The sequence below is a fragment of the Struthio camelus genome, chromosome 1 (genome assembly GCF_040807025.1).
Source record: "Struthio camelus isolate bStrCam1 chromosome 1, bStrCam1.hap1, whole genome shotgun sequence".
NCBI lineage: Eukaryota > Metazoa > Chordata > Aves > Struthioniformes > Struthionidae > Struthio > Struthio camelus.
Window position 1 is genome coordinate 69040748 of NC_090942.1, and position 23470 is coordinate 69064217.

Genomic DNA, 23470 nt, shown 5'->3' on the forward strand with positions numbered 1-23470 from the left:
GCCAAGGTTGCTAATGAGTCTGATACCATTAAAATGAGAAACAATTATTAAAGGCGACAAGGGGAAAAGCACTCCAGTGCACTGCTGGTCTTTTGCTTTCCTGTGCTGGATAACAGGAAGCCTGCTCGGCTCAGAGCTTAAATACTGCAGTACCTCATCTGGCAGCTCTCTACAAGACTGATATTGAAGTTACGATTTGGTAATGCATCTCCCCTCAATGCTTCTTCCCCAGCCGATTCTAGTTTTTTACATTCAGTCCTCAGTACTAATCGCTTTGTCTCCTGCTCTGTGAAGCAAGAGTCATGGGATTTGGATTCTGCAAAAAAAGCTCTGGTTGGCAGAGCTCAGAGGGTTGTGGTCAGTGGCGCAGAGCCTAGTTGGAGGCCTGTAGCTAGTGGTGTCCCCCAGGGGTCAATAGTGGGTCCAGTCTTGTTCAACGTATTCATCGATGACGTGGATGAAGGCACAGAGTGCACCCTCAGCAAGTTTGCTGATGATACTAAGCTGGGGGGAGTGGCTGACACACCAGAAGGCTGTGCTGCCATTCAGAGGGACCTGGAGAGGCTGGAGAGCTGGGCGGAGAGGAACCTTCTGAAATTCAACAAAGGCAAGTGCAGGGTCCTGCGTCTAGTGAGGAAGAACAGCATGCACCAGTACAGACTGGGGGTTGACCTGCTGGAAAGCAGCTCTGCAGAGAAGGACCTGGGAGTGCTGGTGGACAACAAGTTAACCATGAGCCAGCAATGTGCCCTTGTGGCCAATGGTATCGTGGGGTGCATGAGGCAGAGTGTTGCCAGCAGGTGGAGGGAGGTGATCCTGCCCCTCTCCTCAGCCCTGGTGAGGCCTCCCCTGGAGTACTGTGTCCAGTTCTGGGCTCCCCAGTACAAGAGAGACATGGCGCTCCTGGAGAGAGTCCAGCAGAGGGCTACAAAGATGATGAGGGGACTGGAGCATCTCTCCTGTGAGGAAAGGCTGCGAGAGCTGGGGCTGTTTAGCCTGCAGAAGAGAAGAGTGAGAGGCGATCTCATCAATGTGTACAAGTATCTGAAGGGAGGATGTCACGAGGATGGGGCCAGCCTCTTCTCCGTGGTGCCCAGCGATAGGACAAGAGGCAACGGGCACAAACTGAACCACAGGCAGTTCCATCTGAACCTGAGGAAAAACTTCTTTCCTGTGAGGGTGACAGAGCACTGGAGCAGGTTGCCCAGAGAGGTGGTGGAGTCTCCTTCGCTGGAGATATTCAAAACCCGTCTGGACATGATCCTGGGCAATATGCTCTAGATGTTGGAGTAGATGATCTCCAGAGGTCCCTTCCAACCTGAACGATTCTGTGATTCTGTGATTCTGTGAAACGGGATGCGTACTTGTTTATCTTTTCATAAACTCAGTTGGGCGAGTAGTGGCTGCGAGCCCTTGACTGATGATTTTCTAGTGGCTGCAATTAAGTTTTGTTGCCTCTACAGTGAAGCTTCATCCTGGAGGACAGCAGGATCCTGGAGGTGTCTCAGAAACGTTTCCACTGACGTGCTGTCAGTCTGGGGAGAGGCCATGTCTTTACTTGATTCACCAAACAGACCTAAACTGTGCTAAACTTTGTTAATTAAAATTCCAGTACATACAAAACCGCTGTTTTTCACCCTATTTTTTCTACACACCTTTCCTTCAGCTGCAAAAAAGCCGCTGTGGTTTGAGGATTGTGGTGGAGGACCCGATGCTAGCCTGTAGGTCTTACCCGTAAGCTACTGTTGAAAGATCATTCACAAAGTCATCCAGAGTCACCACCTGTGACTTAAACAGAAATTTAATTCTGAAAAGTCAAATTTAGAGGAAACAGAATCTGCTCATATCTGTTTTTTAGCAGTGTCAGCCACTCCCATTAGCTTTTGAAGAACAGTATGCACGTAACTTCATGACCTTTCTTTCTTAGTGGCAGTATGCAAAATATTATCTGTATTGAACACTGATTCTGCCTTACTTTGAAAAATTACTTAATAATCAGAAAAGCATGTCACTATTTAAATATGCTTATAACATGCTATTAAAAATAATCCAGTTTTTCAGAATGACTACAGAATTTCAATGTGGGACCCAAAATCTTTCCAAAAAACCTTTAAAGTTCATGAATGCTAATAGTCTTTTTTTAAAGAAAAAAAAAATGTTCTAATACAATAGAATTCCCAACATTGGCAATATAAAAATTACATATTTTAAAACATTTATGTTAATGGTAACACCTTAAATTATAATGCTGAACTTTTAAATAAAGTAATACATTATGCATCTGCTATTTCTCAGTGTGGCAATTAGCCTGGGGTGTCTCATTATGTATAAAGAGTTTCTCTCTTTTTTTTTTCCTCCTAAATATTATCAGGCTACTCAGACAGTATTCCTGATAGGACTCTGCTGATGACATCAGAACATAATATCTGTTTTCTGTCATTGTTCATTTTCCAGTGCTGGAAATATTTGATTGTTTTCTTAACTGTTTCCCATTTAATTTTATTTTTAAACAGCTAGGAAAACGTTTTGAACTCCTTTTAGCGGTGTTGATATACGCACACTTTTTTATCCTCCCATGAAAACTTCTTTTTAGTTTAAAAAAATCCACTCCTACATTTTGGATGTAATCTATTGGATAACATTGCTTTAAATAAAGCAAATTATTCTTGAGACAAAAAAAGCTGGCCATTTTCTGTTTATTTAGCCTATAAAATAAATTGTTCAAGCTTCTCTACAAAATGAGGCAATATTGCATATGAGAAGCAAGCAACTAAAATAAGAGAAAAGATTTACAGAACTGTACTTTGAAATTGCGTACCTGCTGCTGTTTCTACAGCTCTCGCTAGAAATCACTCCAAGTTTGCTCTACCTTTGAAAAGCAATGTAGGTTTTCACCCATGCAGAAGTGCAAAAGCACTAAACAGCCTGTATGAAACAAAACACGTACAATTTTGAAAGTTTAACCCAGTTCTCTGGATTCGTTGGGATGCCGGGATTCTGCTGAGGTCAGTAAAAATATAGAGGAGAGCTTTCCCCCGTCAGTCGCGCTGCCCATATCCTGCAGGAAAGACAAAAAATGCCCAGTAAGCATGCAGTAGATTCGCCCCCCCTGCAAGGGCAGGGAGGAACACGCAGAGCGTGCCAGGATCATCCAGCACCGCGGCCGTGGCAGCAAGCACAGGGAGCAGCCCTTCGACTCTATAATCCCTCTAGATCTGAAGCCAGTACTGCTTTCACAGAGGCTTTTGGCCTTTGCAGCGAATCCAAAGCACTTCCTTGCTCATCATTGCATGCTTCTATCAAGCTTTCTTGCTGGCTGTTGCCCCAGTATACTACATTTGAACCATGTTTACTTGTGGCAAGTCATGTAAGCAAGAAATAATGACCTTCTTGACCAAAGAGCCCTGTGGACCTAAGAATATGCCATTCCCTCGTCTGACCGGGTGTGTGAAGCCAAGCATTTGGCTGGGCTGTCATTCACAAGACTCTCGTTTGAAAATAAGTTAGATTCTTAAAACAGCCACCACCAAACCACACTGGCATTTGTGAAGAGCTCTTTCCCCCATTGCCTCTCCAGCACCTTCTTTTCCTTCTGCTCAGATAACACTGCCATCTTTGTCTGTCTCCTAGGGTGGAAATGTTCCATTTTTCTTTACAAAATTTAGCTCCCAGTCACGACTGCTGTCAGTAGCTAATGTGGGATTTGCTGTCTTCTGAAAACTAGTTGCTACTGATGAATCCCAGAAGTAGGGATGTTTGATGATCTTGCTTTAAAGACCAAGCAAGGAAATCCTCCTTCTTTGAGGGAATTTGTTCAATGGCCCTGGATGCCCATGAGACAGCAATATGCCTCCAGAAAGTCTTTGCCTGTTTGTGAAGCGTTGCCTTCCACTTCTCAATCTTGCAGTGATATTTTCTGAGACTGACAGCCCTTCGAGGGGCTGGCAGTGATGAGAACTCACCTCTTTCTTACCTGACTCCCTTGCCCCATGACTTAATAAGGACCCCTATAGTTCCTGGTAGGGTAGAGGCCAGTCTTCTGCACCCCAAAGGCTGTGATGAAGATATTGAGGATGACCGTGATGAAGATGAGAGCTGTGGCAGCATTGTTGAGGATATTCAGGCGTGGTTGCTTTGCAACATCATTCAGGTTCAAACGAGCTGCGTGACACAGTGCAAAAACAAAAGGAGATTTGTATGTACTTCAGCTCCAAATCAAAAGTACAGGGACTCCAAGTCAAAAGTCCCTAGACTTCACAGGGAGCCTTCACTGTCTGCAAACACACATGGAGCAAGGTGCCCCTTGGCACCACAGCTGCAGAGCTGAGGGAATGGTTTCAGTATCTTTACAGGCACCGTAGCTTGCCCCAGGACAAGGCAGGAGGACAGAGCAGAGGAAGACTTTTTTTTTTTTTGTCATGCGTGTCTTCTTTTGCAATGCGGGTGCCCCGGCCCCCTAACGGGCTGGCCCTAAATAACCGAGTTACCGCTGCATGTTTTCCGAGCACATGTCACGTTGCCACCCCTCCGCATGCTCAGTGGGATGTACCAAGGGAGGCTGGGAGGCGTGGGGGACAAGGCCAGTGGTGCTGGATCGGGGCTGGGAGGCCAGTTCCTCCTTCATGCCCAGATTTCAGATGAAGTGCTGACAGAGCTGACCCTCTCCCCTACCCAACCAGAAGTATCTCAGTGCCTGAAAAGGATCAGCTATAGCTTACAGGCATTGAACGGTTCAAACATGGGAGCACCTGCGTTACTGGGGCTGTCCAGCTGATAGGCCGTGCAAATGGCACCCTGGTGGAATTCAAACATGGTCCTTTTTCCCCCTTTCTCCTCACAGCTGGCTCCAGCCACTGCTGCTGCCATGGGGAAGGGCTGTGCAGCATGGGGCATGGGAGGAACCAAGTCACAGGATTTGCCTTAGCCTCAAATCATATGCTCCATATAGAAAAGCATGTAGGAAACACCAGAAAAAGTAGTGTTCTGTATGCTTTTAATACAGGACTTGCATTTGAGGCTGAATTATAGGAAATCCCATACTGACTGCAAAATTTATTGAGTCTGTTGGAAACACTACTGTCCATATGGCATTAGAAGTGTAGGATTCAGTAAATAGGATTCAGTAAATTAATATAGGGAAATTAATATAGGGAATACCTCTGCCTAAAGTGTTATGTCAGGCCCCAGCTTGGGTGAGGGCAAAAGACATGGCTAAAGTGTATAAGTGTATAGTACTTGTGGCAGCTGCATAGAGGGGCACATTGCAGGTACGTGCAGTAAGATGCCTGAAAGCCAGTTCCTCTCCCTATTATGGGTATCAGCAATGGGGAAAAGAGACAAGTGAAGGAAGAGTAGTGCTCAGTGCAAAACTGTGCAGCAAAAAAAAAAAAAAAAAAAAAAAAAGACAGACAGAAAGAAAAGCCATTCCCCATTGTGTAAAGCAGTAACACAGACCTCTCCACCACAACCATCACACTGTCTTAAATCCTTCGACAACCCTGGTTGCAACAAGGAGAACAGCACAGGACAAGAGGCAGTGCTTGTGCTTCTCTATCCCGCCCCCATGACAGCCAGGCTGCCCCTGCCCCAGCCTTGCAGCCAGCCCCTCTGCGCCCTGCGAGGACTCACAAGGGCTCAAAGGCAGCCTTACCACTGATGATGAGGAGAATCCCAATCACCACCTGGAAGAAGAGAGAGATGCTGATGAGCACGATCAGGGTGACGTAATACTGAAAGGAGGCCCCTTGCTCCAGCACTGCTTTGAGCTGAGTGACGTTGGCCATGAAGAGCGCCACATCCAGCATGCTCTCTGCCACGCTCTTCTTCGTTGCGTAGTGGTTGATGTTCATCGGACCATTATTCCTGAGATGAGGATTCATGCCCTGGGGGGACAAAAGAAACAGCATTACTAGTCCCATTCCTAAGCTGACAGGCCTGTCCATGCAGGGCTATGGCATTTATCTGGAAAGCCTGGGGAAGAGGCAAAGCCGTGCGCTTTAAAATTGTCAAAAGCACCCAGTGTTCCCCCACACTTGCCTCGTGGTATTAGTAGGCACAAGAGCTCAGCAAGGTTAGAAAAATACTGGGTATTTTTATGGATAACAAGCTGTCCAGAGTTATGATAGCATATATTAACCCGAGCCAGGGATTTTACAAGGAATATTGCATTCTCTTCCTTGAGGGCACAGACAAGCCTCAAACTTAGGGGGATTAGAGAGAGATCTTCCCTTTGGGCAGGGTGTTCAAAGGGTTGTTAGCGCTGGGATTTATATCTTCTCTGAACATTTTTTTGTTGCCTACTGTTTTAGACAAGGTACTAGAGCAGATGTTACAATCCTCATTTTCTTTTTTCGGAAACCAGGGACACTATTTCTTCAAAATGTCAAACATTGAAGAGCATGGATACAAATGGTGGGATTCATCACACCTAATTTTAGTTAATCATTCAGACACATTTTTTGTCAGTAGAGAGGACTAGGTATTTTCCAGGTGTAGGTCATCTGCCTGCTTTTAACCCAATTACAAAGTGTTGGTCATCTGGCTGCTTTCTTTTAACATTGCTGTTAGCTGAGTTCTTCTGTTAGCTGTCTTGCCCATATGACAAAAAAGAAGGTGATAGGAAAGGAGGAAATTGATTATAATTTACCCAGAGTGTCATCAGCTGGTAATAAACCACCAGCAAAGGGGACAATTGCAAAACAGTTGGCTATATCTGCAGTGAGCTATGATCTTCTTTCCTAAAATGGAAGAAACATATAGCTTCCATGTGGCAAATAGGTTTCAGTTCTGGAAAATTAGCCTACTGTCTGATTTTAAGAAGACTGGCAGCAAGGCTGTCAGTGCTGTCCTGATGTGTGACCCTTTAAATGTGGAGAAAAGGCCCAGCTGGGGGCCTGAGTTGGCTTCTTCTGTGGACTGCTGTAAGAGATTTCTTTAGGTGCCTGCTGAAAGTAGGACCAAGCCTGTATCAGATGGTGAGTCCTGCCTCTGTTGTTTTGTATGAGATAAAGTATAAAATGCAATCTATTCTCTGTGTTCCAGGCAGAGCAACAGAGTGAAATTATGGCCAGCCTCTGGCCTCTTGAGGTGTCCCTGGGGAGCATGGGCTTTTTCTGAGCAGAGGTGGGAAGACAAGCATGGGTAGCAAACCTGTGAGAGTGCTGTTTGTAAGTGTGATGCTAAAATAGGGGCCCTGTTTCAGAAGGGGGCTCAGGCCAGCTGTTGGCCCATGTGAGAAAATCATGTAGCAGAAAGAGGGCAGGAAGAACTGTGTTCAGCTTCAAATATTGATGAGCTGTGATTGCTAAGAAGGGGTCAGCTTGGGGTGGGAAAGAGCTTTTTGGGATTTTTTTGGTAGTTAAAGCATGTAATTCTTGTGGTTTCTAACAGTAAAGTAACTGTGGCCAAGAGGCTCCTTTGCAAAGCTTGTATTTCTTTCTATTGAAGGTAGAAGCTAAAGGATCCTGGAAGGAGATAAAAGTAGAAGTCTAGAGAGCCTGTAAGGACTTTGAGGTAGTGCGTAGGGGTTCAGGACTTCTTAAACATTACTCTTGTGTCTAGGGCAGCAGAACAGAGATATCTCATGCCTCGGAGAAAGGAGGTCAGCAAAAGGTATGAGCTTGGGAACATGTCCTGATCTCCTAGAATTAGGCACTGCTGGCTCTCGGCTGGCTTAAAAGCCCATGTGCCTGTTGCAACAGAGTGGCACCCATACCACGGGGTGCAGGGCTTGATATTTGATCCCTTTAGTATGCCTTCTTTCTTATTCCTGAAGTCATCGTTCCTTGCTACAGTGGTACAACGCTGGACATTAACAGCTTATCTGTGGGTGATGATGAGTTAGGGCTGGGAGAACAATGAAGCTGAACAAACATGACAGCTTTGGTCAAATGAGTGACTGGCAGGAGGAGGCTGAGCCATCTGCTCCCAGTTGCTTACAGGGAGACAAATAAGGCAAGTTAGGAGCTCTTTTCAAGTGAAAATACTTCTTTCTTCAAGTTACCCCCCCCCCCACCCAGGCTCGTTTACCTGTAGCAGGAAATGGGTCATCCAAACACTGGGCAGGATTAAAATGTACTAAGCTCTGAGCTCGGTTTCAGATGAACAAACAAAATTAGGTAGCCTTCATGCGTGCTTTTCCTCTGTATGGATGAGAGCAATGGCATGTTCCCTTGTCTGGGGAATGAGACCACTGACAGGAAAGGCTGCTGCTGCCTGAGGTGGAGTCATGGGGTCTGGGAAATCCTTGCACTGGGTGATGAAAAACTGGGCATTCCTTTTGTCAGCCCACACACAGTATGATTAAATCACAGTATGATTAAAGCTGGGTGCTGAACTTACATTTAGACAGCTAGACAATGAGCCGCTCTGCAGAACTGCTTACCATGCAGCAAGGACCATGCAGAAGTCTGGCTGACTGCAGCTAAAGTTGGAGAAATCCAGCTTCTCTGTGGATTTGGCCCTTACGGAGTATTCTGTCTAGTCCCACAGTTACAAATACAAACCTGGAGTCTCAAATAACAAGAGATTTAAGCCAGGTCTCTGAAAGCTGCTGATTTTCTTTTCATTTCTTTTTTTTTTTTTGATAAATGTAGGAGGCTAGCTTTACTTGGGATGCCTGGTACCACTGCTGTCAGCAGCTACCCACTCTATCTGTGGTATATGAATCAGATGCCTGTGACTCTTTTTCCTGCCACAATGTATGCACAGCTCTTCAAACTGAACCATTACTGCTTTTGCTTTATCTTAAAGTTGAGCCCTGTAAAGTGCAGCAGTTAAAAGCTGATTCACAAGCAACTCTGGCTTCCCTGCAGCTGGAGAGCCCAGGCAGCTACGGGGGGGTTACGTGGGATGGCTGGTGAGATTAAGTGATTCCCTTTTGGCAAACAGAGCCCTGTGTTAAGTCACAGGACATATTTTAAGGCTTATCGATGTGCTTTATATCATCGGGCTAAATCTAGTGTCTTTCTAGTCACTTTGGAAGCGTTCCCCTTCTGAGAGTGGGGATCACTGCCTTTCCTCCTCCATGGTGCGTCAAAGAGGAAAACTTGATAATGTGCAGAGTTAGTCTTGGTAAGTGTTGTCCCAGAGCTGGCAACAGCAGCTACCACTGTGTAGCAATTGCCCAAAGATGTGGAATTATTATTGTTGCCCGTCCTTTAAGGGTAGGGAGGTTAGGACATGGAGAAATAAAGCCTGGTCGCACAACTCTGGCTGAGCTGGTGCCAGAACTTGGCTCCCCTGTCCCGTTGCAGATGTTTTGCCTTTCCATATTAGACAGCCTTCTTTCCGTACCAAAGCTACTAGCTTCAGTCTGACCTCAGGCGAATCCTTTTTGTGCTTCGTTTTACATAAGTGTAGCGTAGCGATGCAGACCATTAAAGGGGCTCAGTGAGGCACTCTTAGGTCCTGTAAGTCATAGGCTTTATTTTTACTCAAAGCAAAAAAACCCTCTGCAGCAGTTCCCACTTCTATTGTTGTTTTAAATTTTCGTGGGAATTCTTATAGAAAGAAGGCAGAACATCACAAGTGTGTGGGTGGATTTTTTTTTTAAACACGATCTCTATTTCTGCTATACAGAGCTGTCAAATTACAGGACCTGTGAAACCTTGCTTTGGCACCAGAGGGCATGCTGAGCTCCCTAGCTGCTGAGTGCTGCGTTGCTAGCTAAAACTACCTGAAAATTTTCCACTGAAACTACTTTTCGAGGGAAATACTTTCCTCTTATTATGTCTTTTTTTTTTTTTTTAAGAAACACCTTTCTTCTGAAAACTTCTGGAGGCAGTTCATCAAAATATTTCTCTCCAAAGCTTGCAGGCTCTAAAGCTTTCTTAAATTGCTACTTGCGCAATTTCTACAAAACCTACAGTTTCCCTTGTATTTTTCGGGGGGGGGGGGGAAATTAGAGAGTAGATCTAATTGCAGATCTGTGTGCAGTGTGGTTTTTGTGACCCTCTCTTCAGGGGAGAACAGGCTGAAAGAGACACCAGGACAGCATGAGACTCAGAAGTATGAGAATGATAATCCTCTTCATGGGAGCGCTCTGGCAGAAAGGGATGTCTGAGGAGAAACTATATTATTTGGCAATTAGTTCCAAGGGAAATGATGAAGAGTGCCAAAGAAAACAGACATGAATGCAGGCCATGCACAGAGAGGGGTAGGTGCAGAGACGCACACCACAGGGAGCCCAGCCGATAAACAGCCGCATGTAGGCGAGCACGCAGACATGTACACAGCACACTAGGCACCAGAGGAAATCTGGGGTGTATTTTTTCCATGGTATTTACCAGATGGCAGCTTTAGGAGTAATTTGTGAACATCAGCTGGTGAAGGTTAAAGCGCATGGAAACTCACCTTGCAAGGTAGGAGGAGAGCACAGGTCCCTTTCTATAGGCAGGGAGCTGAGATCAAAGGCCCTGCTCTCAATCAATGCTGCTACTTTAAGTGCCCGCTTATTAGCGGTTCTCTTCTTTCCAGAGGAGCTCAGTCCCTGCAGCTCCTGACCACTTCATCTGGAAAGAATGGAGCCAGTTTTGATATTTTTGGCCTAAATGCCGTATCTGGGCAAGGTATCAGTGGCAGCATTGGCAACAGAGGTTATCAGATTTTTCTCCCCCTGCCCCCCCCTCCCCCAATAGGTTGTACTTCCTCCACGGAGTTGTACATGTCCATGCACAGGTGAGGAACCAGGTGAGTGCCCAGCTAACCAGGGGAAACGCCTGCAAGAGGAGGGACGCAAGGAGAACACTTTGGTCAATAACAGGTATAGTATGAATTATTTGAGGCAAAGACCTTCCCCCCCCCCCCCCCAACCTTTAAATGCAGCACAACACTAAGCATCCTGGCTGCCTTCCACAAACAGAAGTAATCCTCAACCCTGCCATGGAGGCTACAGGCAAAAAGAAAGCTGAGTGCTCGGGCCAGTCCCCTCCTTTGGCCTCTGCTGAGGCTGTCAGCTAGTCCAGTTGTCGTGGTTAGGGTATTTTTTTTTTAATATAGCCAGCTGTTCTGCTCACTAGGGGTCCCATCCACAGCCAAATGGTTGTATTAACTTCAACTTGTATTGGATAAAGCCCAGAAAATAAGTCGGGGATGTTTTTCTCATGACTCGGGCTCTCCCCACATACAGGAGTGGTCCTGATCAAGGTCTTTATCTGAGGCATTACTATGTTTCTGCAAGAGGGAAGTGGAGAAACATCACTGCTTAGTGTAACAGGGGGCTCATTGATACCAGCTGCTTGGAAGAGAGCTTTTCAACTGAAAAGTACCTTCCAGAGGCTGAGGGCCAGGGCCTCTTCAGCAGTGGAAAACTAGGCAAGTGGCAGGCACAGGTCCAGATTTCTTGCTTAGCACCTTTCATTTCTCCTCCACCCAACTCCCATTCTCTGTTTGCTTTATCCACCTCGTGTGTCTCTTCTCATGCCCGCATGCAAGCTTGGTGAGCTCTCCTGGGCAGCGATGTCATTGTGGTACAGCGTTTGCAGCAACAGAACTTGCATCCCTGAGCAAGGGAGTTCCTGGGGGACAGTAATAGCAATAAAGGGACAAATGCACAGTTGGGTGAGATGCCAGCAAAGCCTCTCTCACTAACCCGGCTGAAAGTCCAGCCTCATATTCCTGTTGCAACTCACCAAAATGAGGATATACAGGAATGGAAGGTTAACAGAAACCAAAGTATCTGCTTCCAACCCTCTATCTTTACATGATGTGAAGTTGGGCAGTCTCCTGGCTGTGGCTCTCGGGAGGGGAATAGGAGAGCAGCCTGCATGAGTCATGAAGTAGCATAGCTCCACGAGAACAAGAGGCATTCTCCTCGCCCTTGCCCTCCGGCTGACACTGCAATCGGGTTCTGCTTTGCGGCTGGCTGCAGTGCTTGCAGCCTGCAGAGACCTGCTTGTCGCATCAAGCCTGTGTGCTCTGCTCTCTCCTTCTCCCTTCTTCCAAGTCCTCATGTCTCTTAGGCCTCTTGCAGATTCTCTCTGTTTCTGTCTGCATCCTTCTGTTCTGTTCTTCCTCTATCCTTTCACCCTTTTCCTGTTCTCTCCTTCTCTGATTTCTTCCCCTGTGCCTTTCACCTTGTCTTTCTTTCACACTTTCCTGCCATCAGTCTGCTCTTTTCTTTTGTGAACCTCCTTTCTCTCCCCTACTCTTTTTCTTCCTTTGGCACTCAGTACTCCTGAATGGTGAGTTTCTTGAATCAGTTTGCTCTCAGATGCCACTCATAGCTTTCTATGCTACAGGGCAACATGAATTATGTATCTCTCAAATAACTGTCTTACCTAATCTATATTAAACTCTCTAGTTAAGTGTATTTATGATACTGAATTGCAGAGATCCAGGAATCAGCTGGCAGGCTTCAGAGCTGAGCTGGAATAGAAGATAACTTTTCCAGGTAGCTGGAGTGAGGAAGAAGGGGCATGGGCGGTGATACTGGTGGGGGAGCCTTTATCATGGTTCAGAAGCAGTAAGTGGGTTTTGGGGTTCAAAAACTGCTTGGCACCAGCAATTACAGTGTGCTGATGCATGATCTTTGATTGTTAAACAGAAGCAATTGGGTGTGCATGTGTGACAGAGGGGGGACAACTCTGTGAATATGTGCAATTGGGAGCACTCAAAAGGATTAGCTGGAACAATTATCTCCAAAGTCAGGATATAGAAGCTGGAGCCTGTTCAAGTCACCCGTGTTTAGCACCCAGAGCAGATTTATCCTGGTGCTTGAAAAAAGCGAGTGGAAACTTAAAACAGCTTTACATGAGAAATTAAAAGTAGGTTACCAATGAAAATGAATTTATAAAAAAATAGAAGAGCAGCCGGGAGGCACAACAGTAACTACTGCATTGTGCTTACAAAGCTAAACAAGTTAAGATGAATAAATCTGCAAGCTGGATGGCTTATGGCCCAAAATATTAAGAAAAGCTGGGCCTAATCTCCCCGCTGCCGGATCCAAAGAGCAAGTGTGTTCACATATATCATTTTAATTCAAAACATTCCTAAAGCTAGTCCCAAATCTGAACTTCTTCCAAGTCTAAGGGGGTTTAGATCCATTGCTGAGGGTCAAGTTGCTTTCTAAAACTGAGACAACATAACGGGTCTATTAGGTCAGACCAAAGGTCCAGCTCCTCTCAGTCTGTGGTTGGCAGCAGATGTCCCATTCTAATATTTTTACCTAGATAAGCATATCGCAGTGGTCTCTTGTGATCTGTGTACCCAGTGGTCTGTGACTCAATGCACCCAGTCACCCCAGCACTGGACTGATGTTCGTCCTCACATGAGGAAGCCTGAGGTTAACTTTTGCATTAGGCACATGTTGTGTGGCTTAGGGCATACTATTTGCTCTCCCTGCTTCGTAGTTTCCCTATACTACATAATGAGAATACTTGCATATGTGATGTCTAGGAAGAGATGTGGCTAAGATGTACTGCAGAAGTACTCTACCTTTCTGTCTTTGGTGTATATAATACACAGACTGAATTTATAATTCAGGTAAGCTACTAAAGTTGACAAAGTTAGGCAGGTGGCTTTTGTATTCCTAGGCCTTGTTTGCGTGTGTGTTCTTAAATGTTTCCCAGATAAACCTCATTCTAAACCACTCTGGAATTCGGATTCAGGTGCAGATTCTGACTTTTGCGTCCCTCTGGTTGCCCTCTGAGTGCTCAGGACCTACCGAAAAAGGAAGCTGGAGAAGCCCAGGCAGAAAGACAGGAGAACATGACTGAGGATCTCAACAGAGATCACGCAGAGCTAATGAAGTCATATCCATAAACAGTGAAACTCAAGGTATTTGGTCCCTCCGTAATTTATAAGGGCTTTTATGCACAAAGCATTTTTCCACCTCCAGGTGCTAGCACTGGCCATGTCTTTGTCCTGTGGGTCCTTGTCCCTGTATCCGGTTCCAGCACTCACTAGCATCACCAAGCAGTCCCAGCTGACTTAGTCTCACCTAGGCCCATACTATTCCTTTTCTTCAAAAACTGCCAGTCTCAGCTTCCTTCTCTATCAGGATACTGAGTCAACCTCTGGACCTGAAAAGGTCAAATCTGCTCATGTTTTGTTAAGAACTGGCATAGTCTGAGTTGTATTGGCTCACAGTTGAGCTTCTGGCCTAATGTCATCCTAAAAAAAAAAAAAGTACTATTGCCTATCTAGCCTTCAATAAAATGCTTATATTTAAATTTTTTGAAGATTGGCCAAACTAGGTATTAAATACAGAAACTAGTGAGGCAGTAATTAGCAAAGGACTTCAGGGCAGGTAAGTCTGCAGGGCGACATCTCAGGTCTGTGTGAGGATGGTTGGGAAATGTCCTGCAGAGAAACAACCTCAGCTGTCCCTGGAAAGATTCTAAACACATTAGGAGTGTTCTAACAAATGGCTATTGCATTTTAACATGAGAAAATGCAAAGTGATGCATGGCCATGGCAGTTCAGATTCAATTAGTGTTAATGCCCTTCCATTAAACTCTCTGGCTGGAGGGGCTGCCTCTTGCTTGGGAGCCTGCTGTGCCAAGGAAGGCTGTTCCTGTCTCATGAGGGCTAGAGCTACCAGAAGAGGACAGGAGATGCCATGCTTGAGAGGAGGCTGGGTCCTCCTGTGAGTGCATATGAGCACCTTTGTGTACCTTGGAGCATATCCATAGCATCTTTGAGTATGGCTCAAGAACTGTCATGCTTGATTGCTCTGTGTTTAGTATCGCTTTGAGTGGAGTCAATATACTAGCATTTCTGCTTGTGGTTTGGTTATTGTCTGACTGAGGTTATTGCTCCTGTTCTTGGATTGATTCTGGCAAGTCATTTAGTTGCATTTTTAGAGGGTTTTCGTTACTGTTCTTCTTGCTAAGACACAGAGGAACAGGATCGTATGGGGTAAAGGCACTGCCAGGAGCAGGAGAGGTCTGAGCTTGGTTCTAGGCTGCTGCAGAATTTCTGTCTTGGCTTCTTGGAAAAAATGGAGATAACACAATTTTCCCTCATCATATGCTAAGAGCTTTCCAGGATAGGAAAACGCTGCTTCTTGTGTGTGCGTGTTCACTAACACAGTGGGACCCTGATCTCAACCAGAGCAACTGTTAATAACTCTATTCAATATAAAAATGTAAGAGGCTTCTGAAAGTTTAACTGAATTTTTAGTAGGGTTAATAGTTAGCTTGTGCAGAGCATTTACCAGTGTAACTATTATCCATGTTTTAATAGATGTGCCAAAAGGTATCATTCACAGATCGGGGTGGATGGCAGAGCACAGAACAAGACCCAGTGTCCTGCCTTTGAAGGTTTTGCTGTCACCCCAAAGCCTCACTTGCCTCATAGCACAGTTACAGATGGCTCCAAGCAGTCAGAAGCACTTTATTTTTCATGATGAGACATGAGCATAGCTAACTTCTGAAGTACCGGGTACAGGGTTTCTGTCTCTACATTTGCCACATCAACTCTTCAAGGTGTGTATTCAAGCTTATTAACTGACTATGAATTCACTGGATTAAATTCCATTTCTCCTTTTGGTGGCAAAACACTGAGCAATTGTTTGGGTGTGTACTGCTGCAAAAACGGTCAGTATGAGGCAAGACTGAATCAAAGAAGGTACTTGAAATAAAACACAGGGAGCCAATATCTCATTGGGTAAAGCAGCTGTTTTCAACCTGTAGTCTACAGAGCCTTGAAGTCTGCTTCTAAGGGATCCTCAAAAGGCAGCTAAGAAAAGTGAGCTTGCATGTGGGACAGCTCTTGAACACATGTCGTACCTCTGAAGAGGTCTGCCACTCTGCTGGAAAACATATAGGAGTTTAGAGTTTTAAAGCAGTAGAAACCCCTCAGTTAAATACCTTAGTGAGGCCTCATCTAAGGATGCAAGGTCAAGCTTGTGCCCCTCCAAAGATAGTAAGCACATATGGCATAGAAATCAGCGGCCACTATCTGATTCAAGCGGTACCCAGAGCCCACATCATACGTTGGGGTCCTGTCATGACAGACTCCCAGCAAACACTGTTCTGAGTTGACAAAGTCATCAAAGCCTAGGAAAAGAGAATCCTTTTCCCAGTTTTCCATGGGGGATCTGTGGCACGTATAAACTTGCATAGAAGCACATAGACAGCCTGCAACAGAACTAGCAACGTAACCTAGAATGTGATCTGACTCTCTGAAGTGTGCAGTGTTGCCTCCCTTCTTTCAGACTGCAGCTCACCAAGTTATAGCCCACTATTGGAACCAAACTCGTCCTTTGGGTCTTTCTTTCCAGCTGACTTCTTTCATTTGCACATTTAGTATCATCTGTTTCTGCAGACATAGACATTGTTTTAGGGATGATATGGCAAAAGAAGCGCTCTGGTTTCTCTGCAGTCTTGCTGATGTTAGCTGAAGTTGCATGAATCTGAACCAACAGGAAAATCCAGATTGGGCTGGGGTGAATTCTGTGCCATGACCTGTTTTTGGCCATATGTGACAGAAAGCTGGAGCAGCCAGAGCCTTGAGGTGGAAAGGCCTCGGATCAAAAGGCACCAAGCGTCTCTAGTCTGTAAAAATTGAGATTATGAGAAGAGAGTCTATTAAGGTAAAAAGGCATAATTCTTTAATTAGAAAAACCTCATGCTCTCTGGGTGAAACACATTAACTTTTAAAACAAAATGTCTTTGCAGGGTGAGTCCATTCCTTCTGTCTTGGTTTCTCTTCCAGCAATTTCCACTGCCTTCCTGGTATGTACAAATCTGGCAATCTCCTTCAAGTCCCCAGAAGAGCTTTCTCCCTGTTGACTCTGGGGCTTGGCTCTGGGTCTGCTCCCCAGTGCTTGCTGACTTTCCCTCTTCTCAGCGTAGCCAAAGCTTCCTCTCTGGAGCATGCTCCAGTGCTCTTGGTGCCTTTCCCCTCTCTTCCAGAGCCCTCTGTGCAGCCAGGGGAACGGCAGCCTGGACGAGGCAAACAGCCCCCTTCCAAGTGGGAAAGCATAGCATAGCCATGTCTTTCATGGAGGTTGCAACATATAGTCTCTGTACGGTAAATTGGAAGCAACCAGGCCAAGCAGTTATAACATCTATCACAATTTGCCCTTTTGGAACTTTCTTCTGGACAAAATTAGCCCTGCACGAGAGCTGGCTCCCTTGGCTGAACTCATGTACCAGACAGCACTGCCAGGCTCCTTGCAGGAAGCCAGCAGCATCAGGCTCCGTGGGATGTTCTCATGCCCCGTGTGGTTCCCTGGAGGCTGCCTGCTTTGGCAGGCTGACCTGTGCAGTGGGAGAGAGTGACCTTTGGTGGGAGGAGAGCAAGACAGCAATTCATTTTTTTTTTTTTTTTCTTTCCATGGTGCAGATTTTCCCAAACCACACAAGCCCAGTAAGATCTCAAACAACATCACCCACAGGGTCCAAGCTCTGCAATTAATTTCCCTACAAGAGCTGTACCTCTGCAGGGGGGACCTGGCATTCCCAGGCAAAGCACTGACACTAGAGGGCACTGGGGCCCGGATACCTGGTGACACAGCTCACCGGTTCACCATGGGAGCCCTTCACACATGGTGGACAAGGGAAAGCTCTAATAGAACATCCTTACAAAACCCTGGGTACCCATGAGGAAAATCTGATATCAGTGCATCCAGCATCTCAGTGCTTTATATGGGTTTAACAACTTGAGGCATCTGAGTTGGGGAACTTGGGTTCTATTGTTCCTGTTAATTTCCTTAATAATTAGAAATATTAAGTTTGGCTTTCCCTTGTCTTCCTGGCTCTGGACCCAGGGTGGGTCATGCTTTTCTTTGGGCTTACAGATTCTTATGTTGAGGAAGACTTGTGAAATGAGGTTATTCTTTCTTTCTCTTTCTATCTTTCAGTGCAGCTTGATGGCTTCTGTAAAAGCTATCTATACTAAAATCAGGGGACTGCTACAGTGTGCTGTAAAAATGGCCATCAGTGTAACAGTAATAGTTCATATAAACTGTGAGTTGCAGCTGGACAAAGATCAGAACTGAAACCATCAGTACTGTCTGCAGTTTCTCCCAAAAAGAGGAGAGGGGAGGAAAAAAAAAAAAGGTACAGGGACTTCCTATCTAGCTTCCATTCCATTCAGTAGAAGTTAAACAATTAAGTGAAATAGCCAAGATGGAGTAGTTTAAGATCACATTGTCAAATTAAATTATACTCCATCAGTGCATCTCTGAAAATATGTCTATTAAAATAGTAGGTAAGAGTGGGCAAAGTGGCAGAACTGAACTGCCAGGATCAGTTGTGTTTTTTTTTTTTTTAATGCTAACAGGTAACATGCCTGTTCCTTTTGGCACACTGGATTAAGTAGCTAATGTTAAACTGTTTGGGAGATGGCCAGGTCACTGGCACAACAGAGGAACTAGGTGAGAAATGCATCATCTTGCATCTCAACCAGGGGGTGATGGAGAGTGTAAGGCAAAACCCTATGTTTCAGGAGAAACCAATTAAAATGGGCAGATCCACAACGTGATCAGGCTGTAGGCTAATGGCCCTCAGGAATTCAGTAAGGAGAGAAAAAAAGGGGATCTCTGCTGTTTTTCTTTTGTCGTTTGGGCTGTTTCTTCTGCACAGGCCTCTGAGACTGAGTGAGGAGTGAATGCAGGAAGGAGCGATATTGCCCCACTGCCTGTGATGTTATGGGGCTGCAGGATTTTGTCCCCCTCTGGTGGCTGCACCAGCGGCTCTGTGTCTGCCTTTCCACCATCAGCCTTCATGTTAAGCTTGGAAACTTTGGTTTTTAATTCTCTAGGTGCCATGTTACAGCAGCCAATTCCTCTTAGATCCGTATGGGTTCCTAAAAATCGTGATTCCTTTTCACTGTTCAGTGGGAAAAGGAGAGTGGGAGGAGAAATGGCCAAATTAGATGGGACCTGAGATAACCAGTAGGTGGTGCTCAGCAGTAAATGCAAAGGGTTGCTCCATCACTAATAGGGCAAGCAGGGTTGTTGCAGCGCAATCAGTTGTCCTGTGCCTTGGCTAAAATGCTAGCAGTTCTTCCTACACCACAGAATCCAGTGTGTTATGGATTCAGGCCTAATGAGGACTAAAAGGGGTTATATGCTATCTGGATAGCCTTCTAGGTTAGAAGATATTGCAAAAGTGCATTGTATAATTCAGCAGCTTCACCGAGCAGCTGCACAAGTAGGGATTGATGTCTGGGACAAAGAGTTCAGAAAAACATAACAATCACTAATGCTTCAAAGATGCTTCATGTTACTCATTTAAGATATAATACTGTAGGAATTCACATAGTAAAAGAAATATGCAGCAGCTATAGAACTAAATCTCTCTCTCCTTTCTCTTAATCTTCTATTTTAGAGTTCACTTTGTGCTTTTCTATTGTGATAGAATAACGCACAGGACTCTGAGCTAAGTTGTAACTGGAAGATTATAGTGAGTAATGTTTGCAACAAAGCTCAGGAGGGGAGTTCTGTAAAAAGCCACTTTAGAGGCTGATCATGCATGTAAAACTGTCTCTGACTAAATTTAGATTTTTTTTTTAAGGTTGTTGTAGTCTCAGAATGTATTCTTTCTAATATCAACTACATGACACCAATTCCTCCAAATAAAGTTTCTCTTCAGGGAAAATTCTCTCCTGTTTCAACAGTATATGACCTGAGTTTCAATAGTAGCCTTCTGAAGTCTTAAATTTCTCTTCCCTACACCACAGAGAGGGCACTGCACCAGGACTTGTAGAAGTATATTGTTCTTTGGGCTTGACGCAGCCTGATACAGCGGCTTCTGTGCCTATTCAGTTTTATGGAAAAGCAACAGTAAAGGTCAGATTAGATAGTGTTTCAGGAACAAAACTGTCCTTGACCTAAATCCTATGCAACCCCACTTACTGACAGTGCATAGAGTGCAAGCAAGCATAAACTTGGTTATGCAGTTTTAATTTTGAAAGCAATCATTCAAAGCAGTCCTGCTCTGAAGGGATCGTTCCCATACAGTCTTAAAGGAGGAATGTTTACCTGTCTCAAATCCAACAGGAGAAGGAACATGCACCATTAGCTTCTACTCCAAGACATAGACAACAAAGCTTAGATTGAGACAGAGAAGAAAGTGAGCAGTATCTCAAAAATAGACTCAAGAGTTCCAAAGAGTGGGCTTTGGTGTGTCCAAAAGTGGTGAGGATTTTCCAGATGATTGAAGAGAGATGAGTTAGTGAAACCAGTACTCCAGCAAACATTCATGGGTTACCAAGAAAGCTTATATGGCTGAAATCGTGTTTTGTGAGCATGCTCTGCAAACAGCAGACATGTATGGGAAGGAAGATCAGTTTGCTGATTCCTGCCTCACTAGTGGGACCAAGGTGTTTGGTACGGGCTTGTTCCTGACCACAGCAGCAGGGCATATTTGACTTTTTTTTTTTAAACACCCTTCTCGTCCAGCATTTGTCTCAGGCTCACGGAAGCCATAACTGATTTGTAATTCCTCCACTTCAAAATTAATAGTGGTCTCTCCTAAGCATTAAACTAAGTGCTGCTCCTTTTAATAAGCCTAACAGCGCTGCAACCTCTGGTATAACCGGTGGGAACTTCTCACCCGCAGTACTTTGCTTAGGCAGCTGTTCCAGGCAGCAGTACAGCAAAATGCTGCTCCCTGAAAATTACACTGTCCCAGTCTTCCTAGTCAGTTGAGGTGGATGGAAATAAATTCTGAGATTCATTATGCTGATATATCTAAAGTGTCACAGAAAATGTTTTGCATCAGGAAAGCCAAGGCAACGTTTAAGCAGATGTCTGTGGAACGGTGTTTGGCTGCTACCAGCTTTAGGTAAAGACCTGTTTTGATGCGTACCTGACTTAGTGGCCAGCTGTGCTCCTACTGAAAGTTGTGGTGAGGAAAGCTTCCTCTGACCTCCCTGGGGGAAATAGCAGACATTCAGTGGGCAGTAGTGGGGTGAGGTTTTCTGTCCAAGGGCACTGAGCTCCTCTTGACTTTGGAACTGGCATACAGCCAGCACTTCTGCAAGCCAGACAGGGTTTATGTGTATTTGAGGCAGTCTTCTCTAGCTTAAGAAAGTAATTAAGAAGATGCATTTAATTAGGCCAGAGAAATAAATTAAGAAAATGAGAACCCAATTCAGCTGAAGCTGCGCTTGCCTTGACATTCAAAATGATGTCTTTAAATAGTTTATTGAGAATAAATCTCCTCAAAGAGTCTCTCTGTTAAGTACCCTTCCTGACAACAAGACTGTATCATCTGGGGGAAGATCTTTACATCATTGCTTGCAAAGAAATGGACGGAGATTAGTCAAATCCAGGGACTAAGTTACAGTTCTGGACTCACTCATGGGAGGTTTAGTTAGTGATGTCTAAGATTGTAGTAGCAACTGTAGATGCTCAAAACTGAACAAAGCTGGTGTTGCTGACAAGCCAAGAGAACTCAGTAGGATGTCCAGGAAGCTGCATCACTCAGCCGTTTCATCTCTTAACCTGGAAAGCGAGATAAAAATGCAAACTTTGGCTAGGAAGAAATTCAGGAATGGTCGTTGTCTCAAGATTGTGCTGTCAGCTCCGCTCCAGCTGCTGACACCGCACCCGCACTTTTGAATTTGTATTCTCTTATCACTGACGTACTCTAGGGTTTGGCAGGTGATTCATGTACACTGATTTGCAATACATCCTGGGGAAGCTTCACGAAAAAGTATGATCTCAGTGCCATACACACAGAAAAAAGAAGATCCGCGATCAGGTTCTTCTCTAGCACAAATTCTATTCACTGTAACTTACCAACTTCCGATTTGCTCCACTGCATATGAAACTGGAATCAAGGTTGTGTTCTGGCAATTTACACACCATCAGCTCTTGCTTATCTGTGGGTGGTTTATTCAGGTTATGGATTAACTGAGCAATCATTTAGCAACACCCTGCTCTCTACTGCTTGCAGCCCAAGTTGGTGCAGCTACATGGCACTATGTGGGCTGCACAGACTTACTGTCAGTGCTAATTTAGGAACCTCCGCAGCCTGCTATCTGCAGTCTTGCTGAACTCTTTTCTTTTTTAAACCTTCAGTGCTTGCTTTCACAGCCTGGATGCAATAGTACCTGGCTACAGCAAAATGTCAGTTATGACATTTAGCTGGATAATCATAAACTGTGTGTAACAGCAAACAGATTTTTTTTTTTTTTATACAACTTTCATGGGACTCTTATCCAGGTCAGAAAGTCCCAGCAGCTTCTCTCTCTTCAGACAGTTTCTTTTGGCTGAAGAACTGTGGAATGACTCCACAGGAAAAGAAGGTAGCTTGCAATGAGCATCGCCGGTCAGTCCAAAGACTCTAACAACCAAACCCAGCCAAGCCTCTCATCAGCTCTGAGTGCCAGCACAGTCAGTGTCTTTGAAATGCCAGCAAGAGCTGTGCCGAGGTGTCCTTGGTGCTGTCTTATAGACGCCAGCATGACAGCCACAGGCCTCTCTGAAGTGGCAGGAAGATCCACGTGTCAAGAGCACTAATGCTGGAGCTTAAGTACCTCATGCAAGCAGATTGTCACAGAAATGGTATTATTGTCCTGTTCTCAAGCCTCAGCTGCTGTGGATGTTTGGTGACCTGCCAGGAGATTCATACACGAAGGCTCGGGGCCCCAGGCAGAATCCACCAGAGTTAATGGAACATGTAATTGATTTTGTAGTGAAGTAAAAAGATGTATCCTGCAATCTCTTGAGCAAAGAAAGCTCTACTCATTAATGAGGCCTCAGGATTCAGATATGCACAGTCCTGCAGCATTTCAGAATGATCCGTCACTTTCCCAAAGCCAACCTACATTACCATTCTGGATGTTTACCTTCACAGTCCAAACAAAAAAGAGGTGTATTTATTGACAGGAGTAAACAAGCACGCTTCTCTCCAAAGAAACCAGTCTGGTTAGTCAGCCTGAGTGTTGACAAGAGATGGGAGGAAATCATTAAAAGAAACTGCATAGCAGGTAGGGTGATTAGCCATGTGGCTGGTACCAAGCAATGGAGGTTTATGTGGAGCTTAAGCAACATGGAGCAATAATTTTACTTTCCAAGCAGAGGGCACCAAGCTCTGCTTCCTTGCCTGGGAAGTAGGTCAAGAGGAAGTGCACTTTCAATTCATATTCATCTCATAATTATTTCACATACTGAAGAACAGCATTTCTGTCAAGGGGAAAGGCCACTCTCATGGAAGAGCAATCCTCTACACTCAAAGCAACGGCATGCATATTTGACTCTTTCAACATCAGTGCTCATCAGCACTGCCTTCCACGTGAACTCTCATTGTACTTCTGCTCTTAGTGCCGTTCTCGCTAAGCTTCAGAGCTGCTCCAGAAATCACCTCCAGCAGGCGTGCTGCTCAGCTAACCTAGCATGAGAGTGCACCACATCACATTTGCCAGTGTGGCTCAAATTAAGATGTGTCCTGCTGTTGTTGCTGTTACTAAAGCTGATCATCTTTCACTGGCACTGCTGAAGAAGCAAGTGCTGCTGGCAGAAGCATATGTATCCGGATACGTGTATTTAAACAGGAGTCTATTAAAACTC

At 45.0% G+C, this 23470-nt stretch overlaps 1 protein-coding gene across 2 annotated transcripts in view; it reads right to left on the reverse strand.

Moving 5' to 3' along the window:
• Positions 1 to 640: 640 nt before the first annotated feature.
• The window catches only part of NINJ2 (ninjurin 2), a 61195-nt gene continuing 38365 nt past the window's right edge, over positions 641 to 23470 (reverse strand). Inside the window, exons 1-4 of one of the 2 annotated variants that reach the window (XM_068947017.1) lie at positions 10354 to 10570; positions 5651 to 5882; positions 3963 to 4161; positions 641 to 3058 (exon numbers count right to left, since the gene is read on the reverse strand). In XM_068947017.1, the coding sequence (XP_068803118.1) occupies positions 3995 to 4161; positions 5651 to 5879 (396 nt within the window). In that variant the 5' untranslated portion in view covers positions 5880 to 5882; positions 10354 to 10570 and the 3' untranslated portion in view covers positions 641 to 3058; positions 3963 to 3994. Of the gene's footprint in view, positions 3059 to 3962; positions 4162 to 5650; positions 5883 to 10353; positions 10571 to 23470 lie in introns of those variants that run through there. The other variant, XM_068947008.1, reaches the window with a different exon arrangement.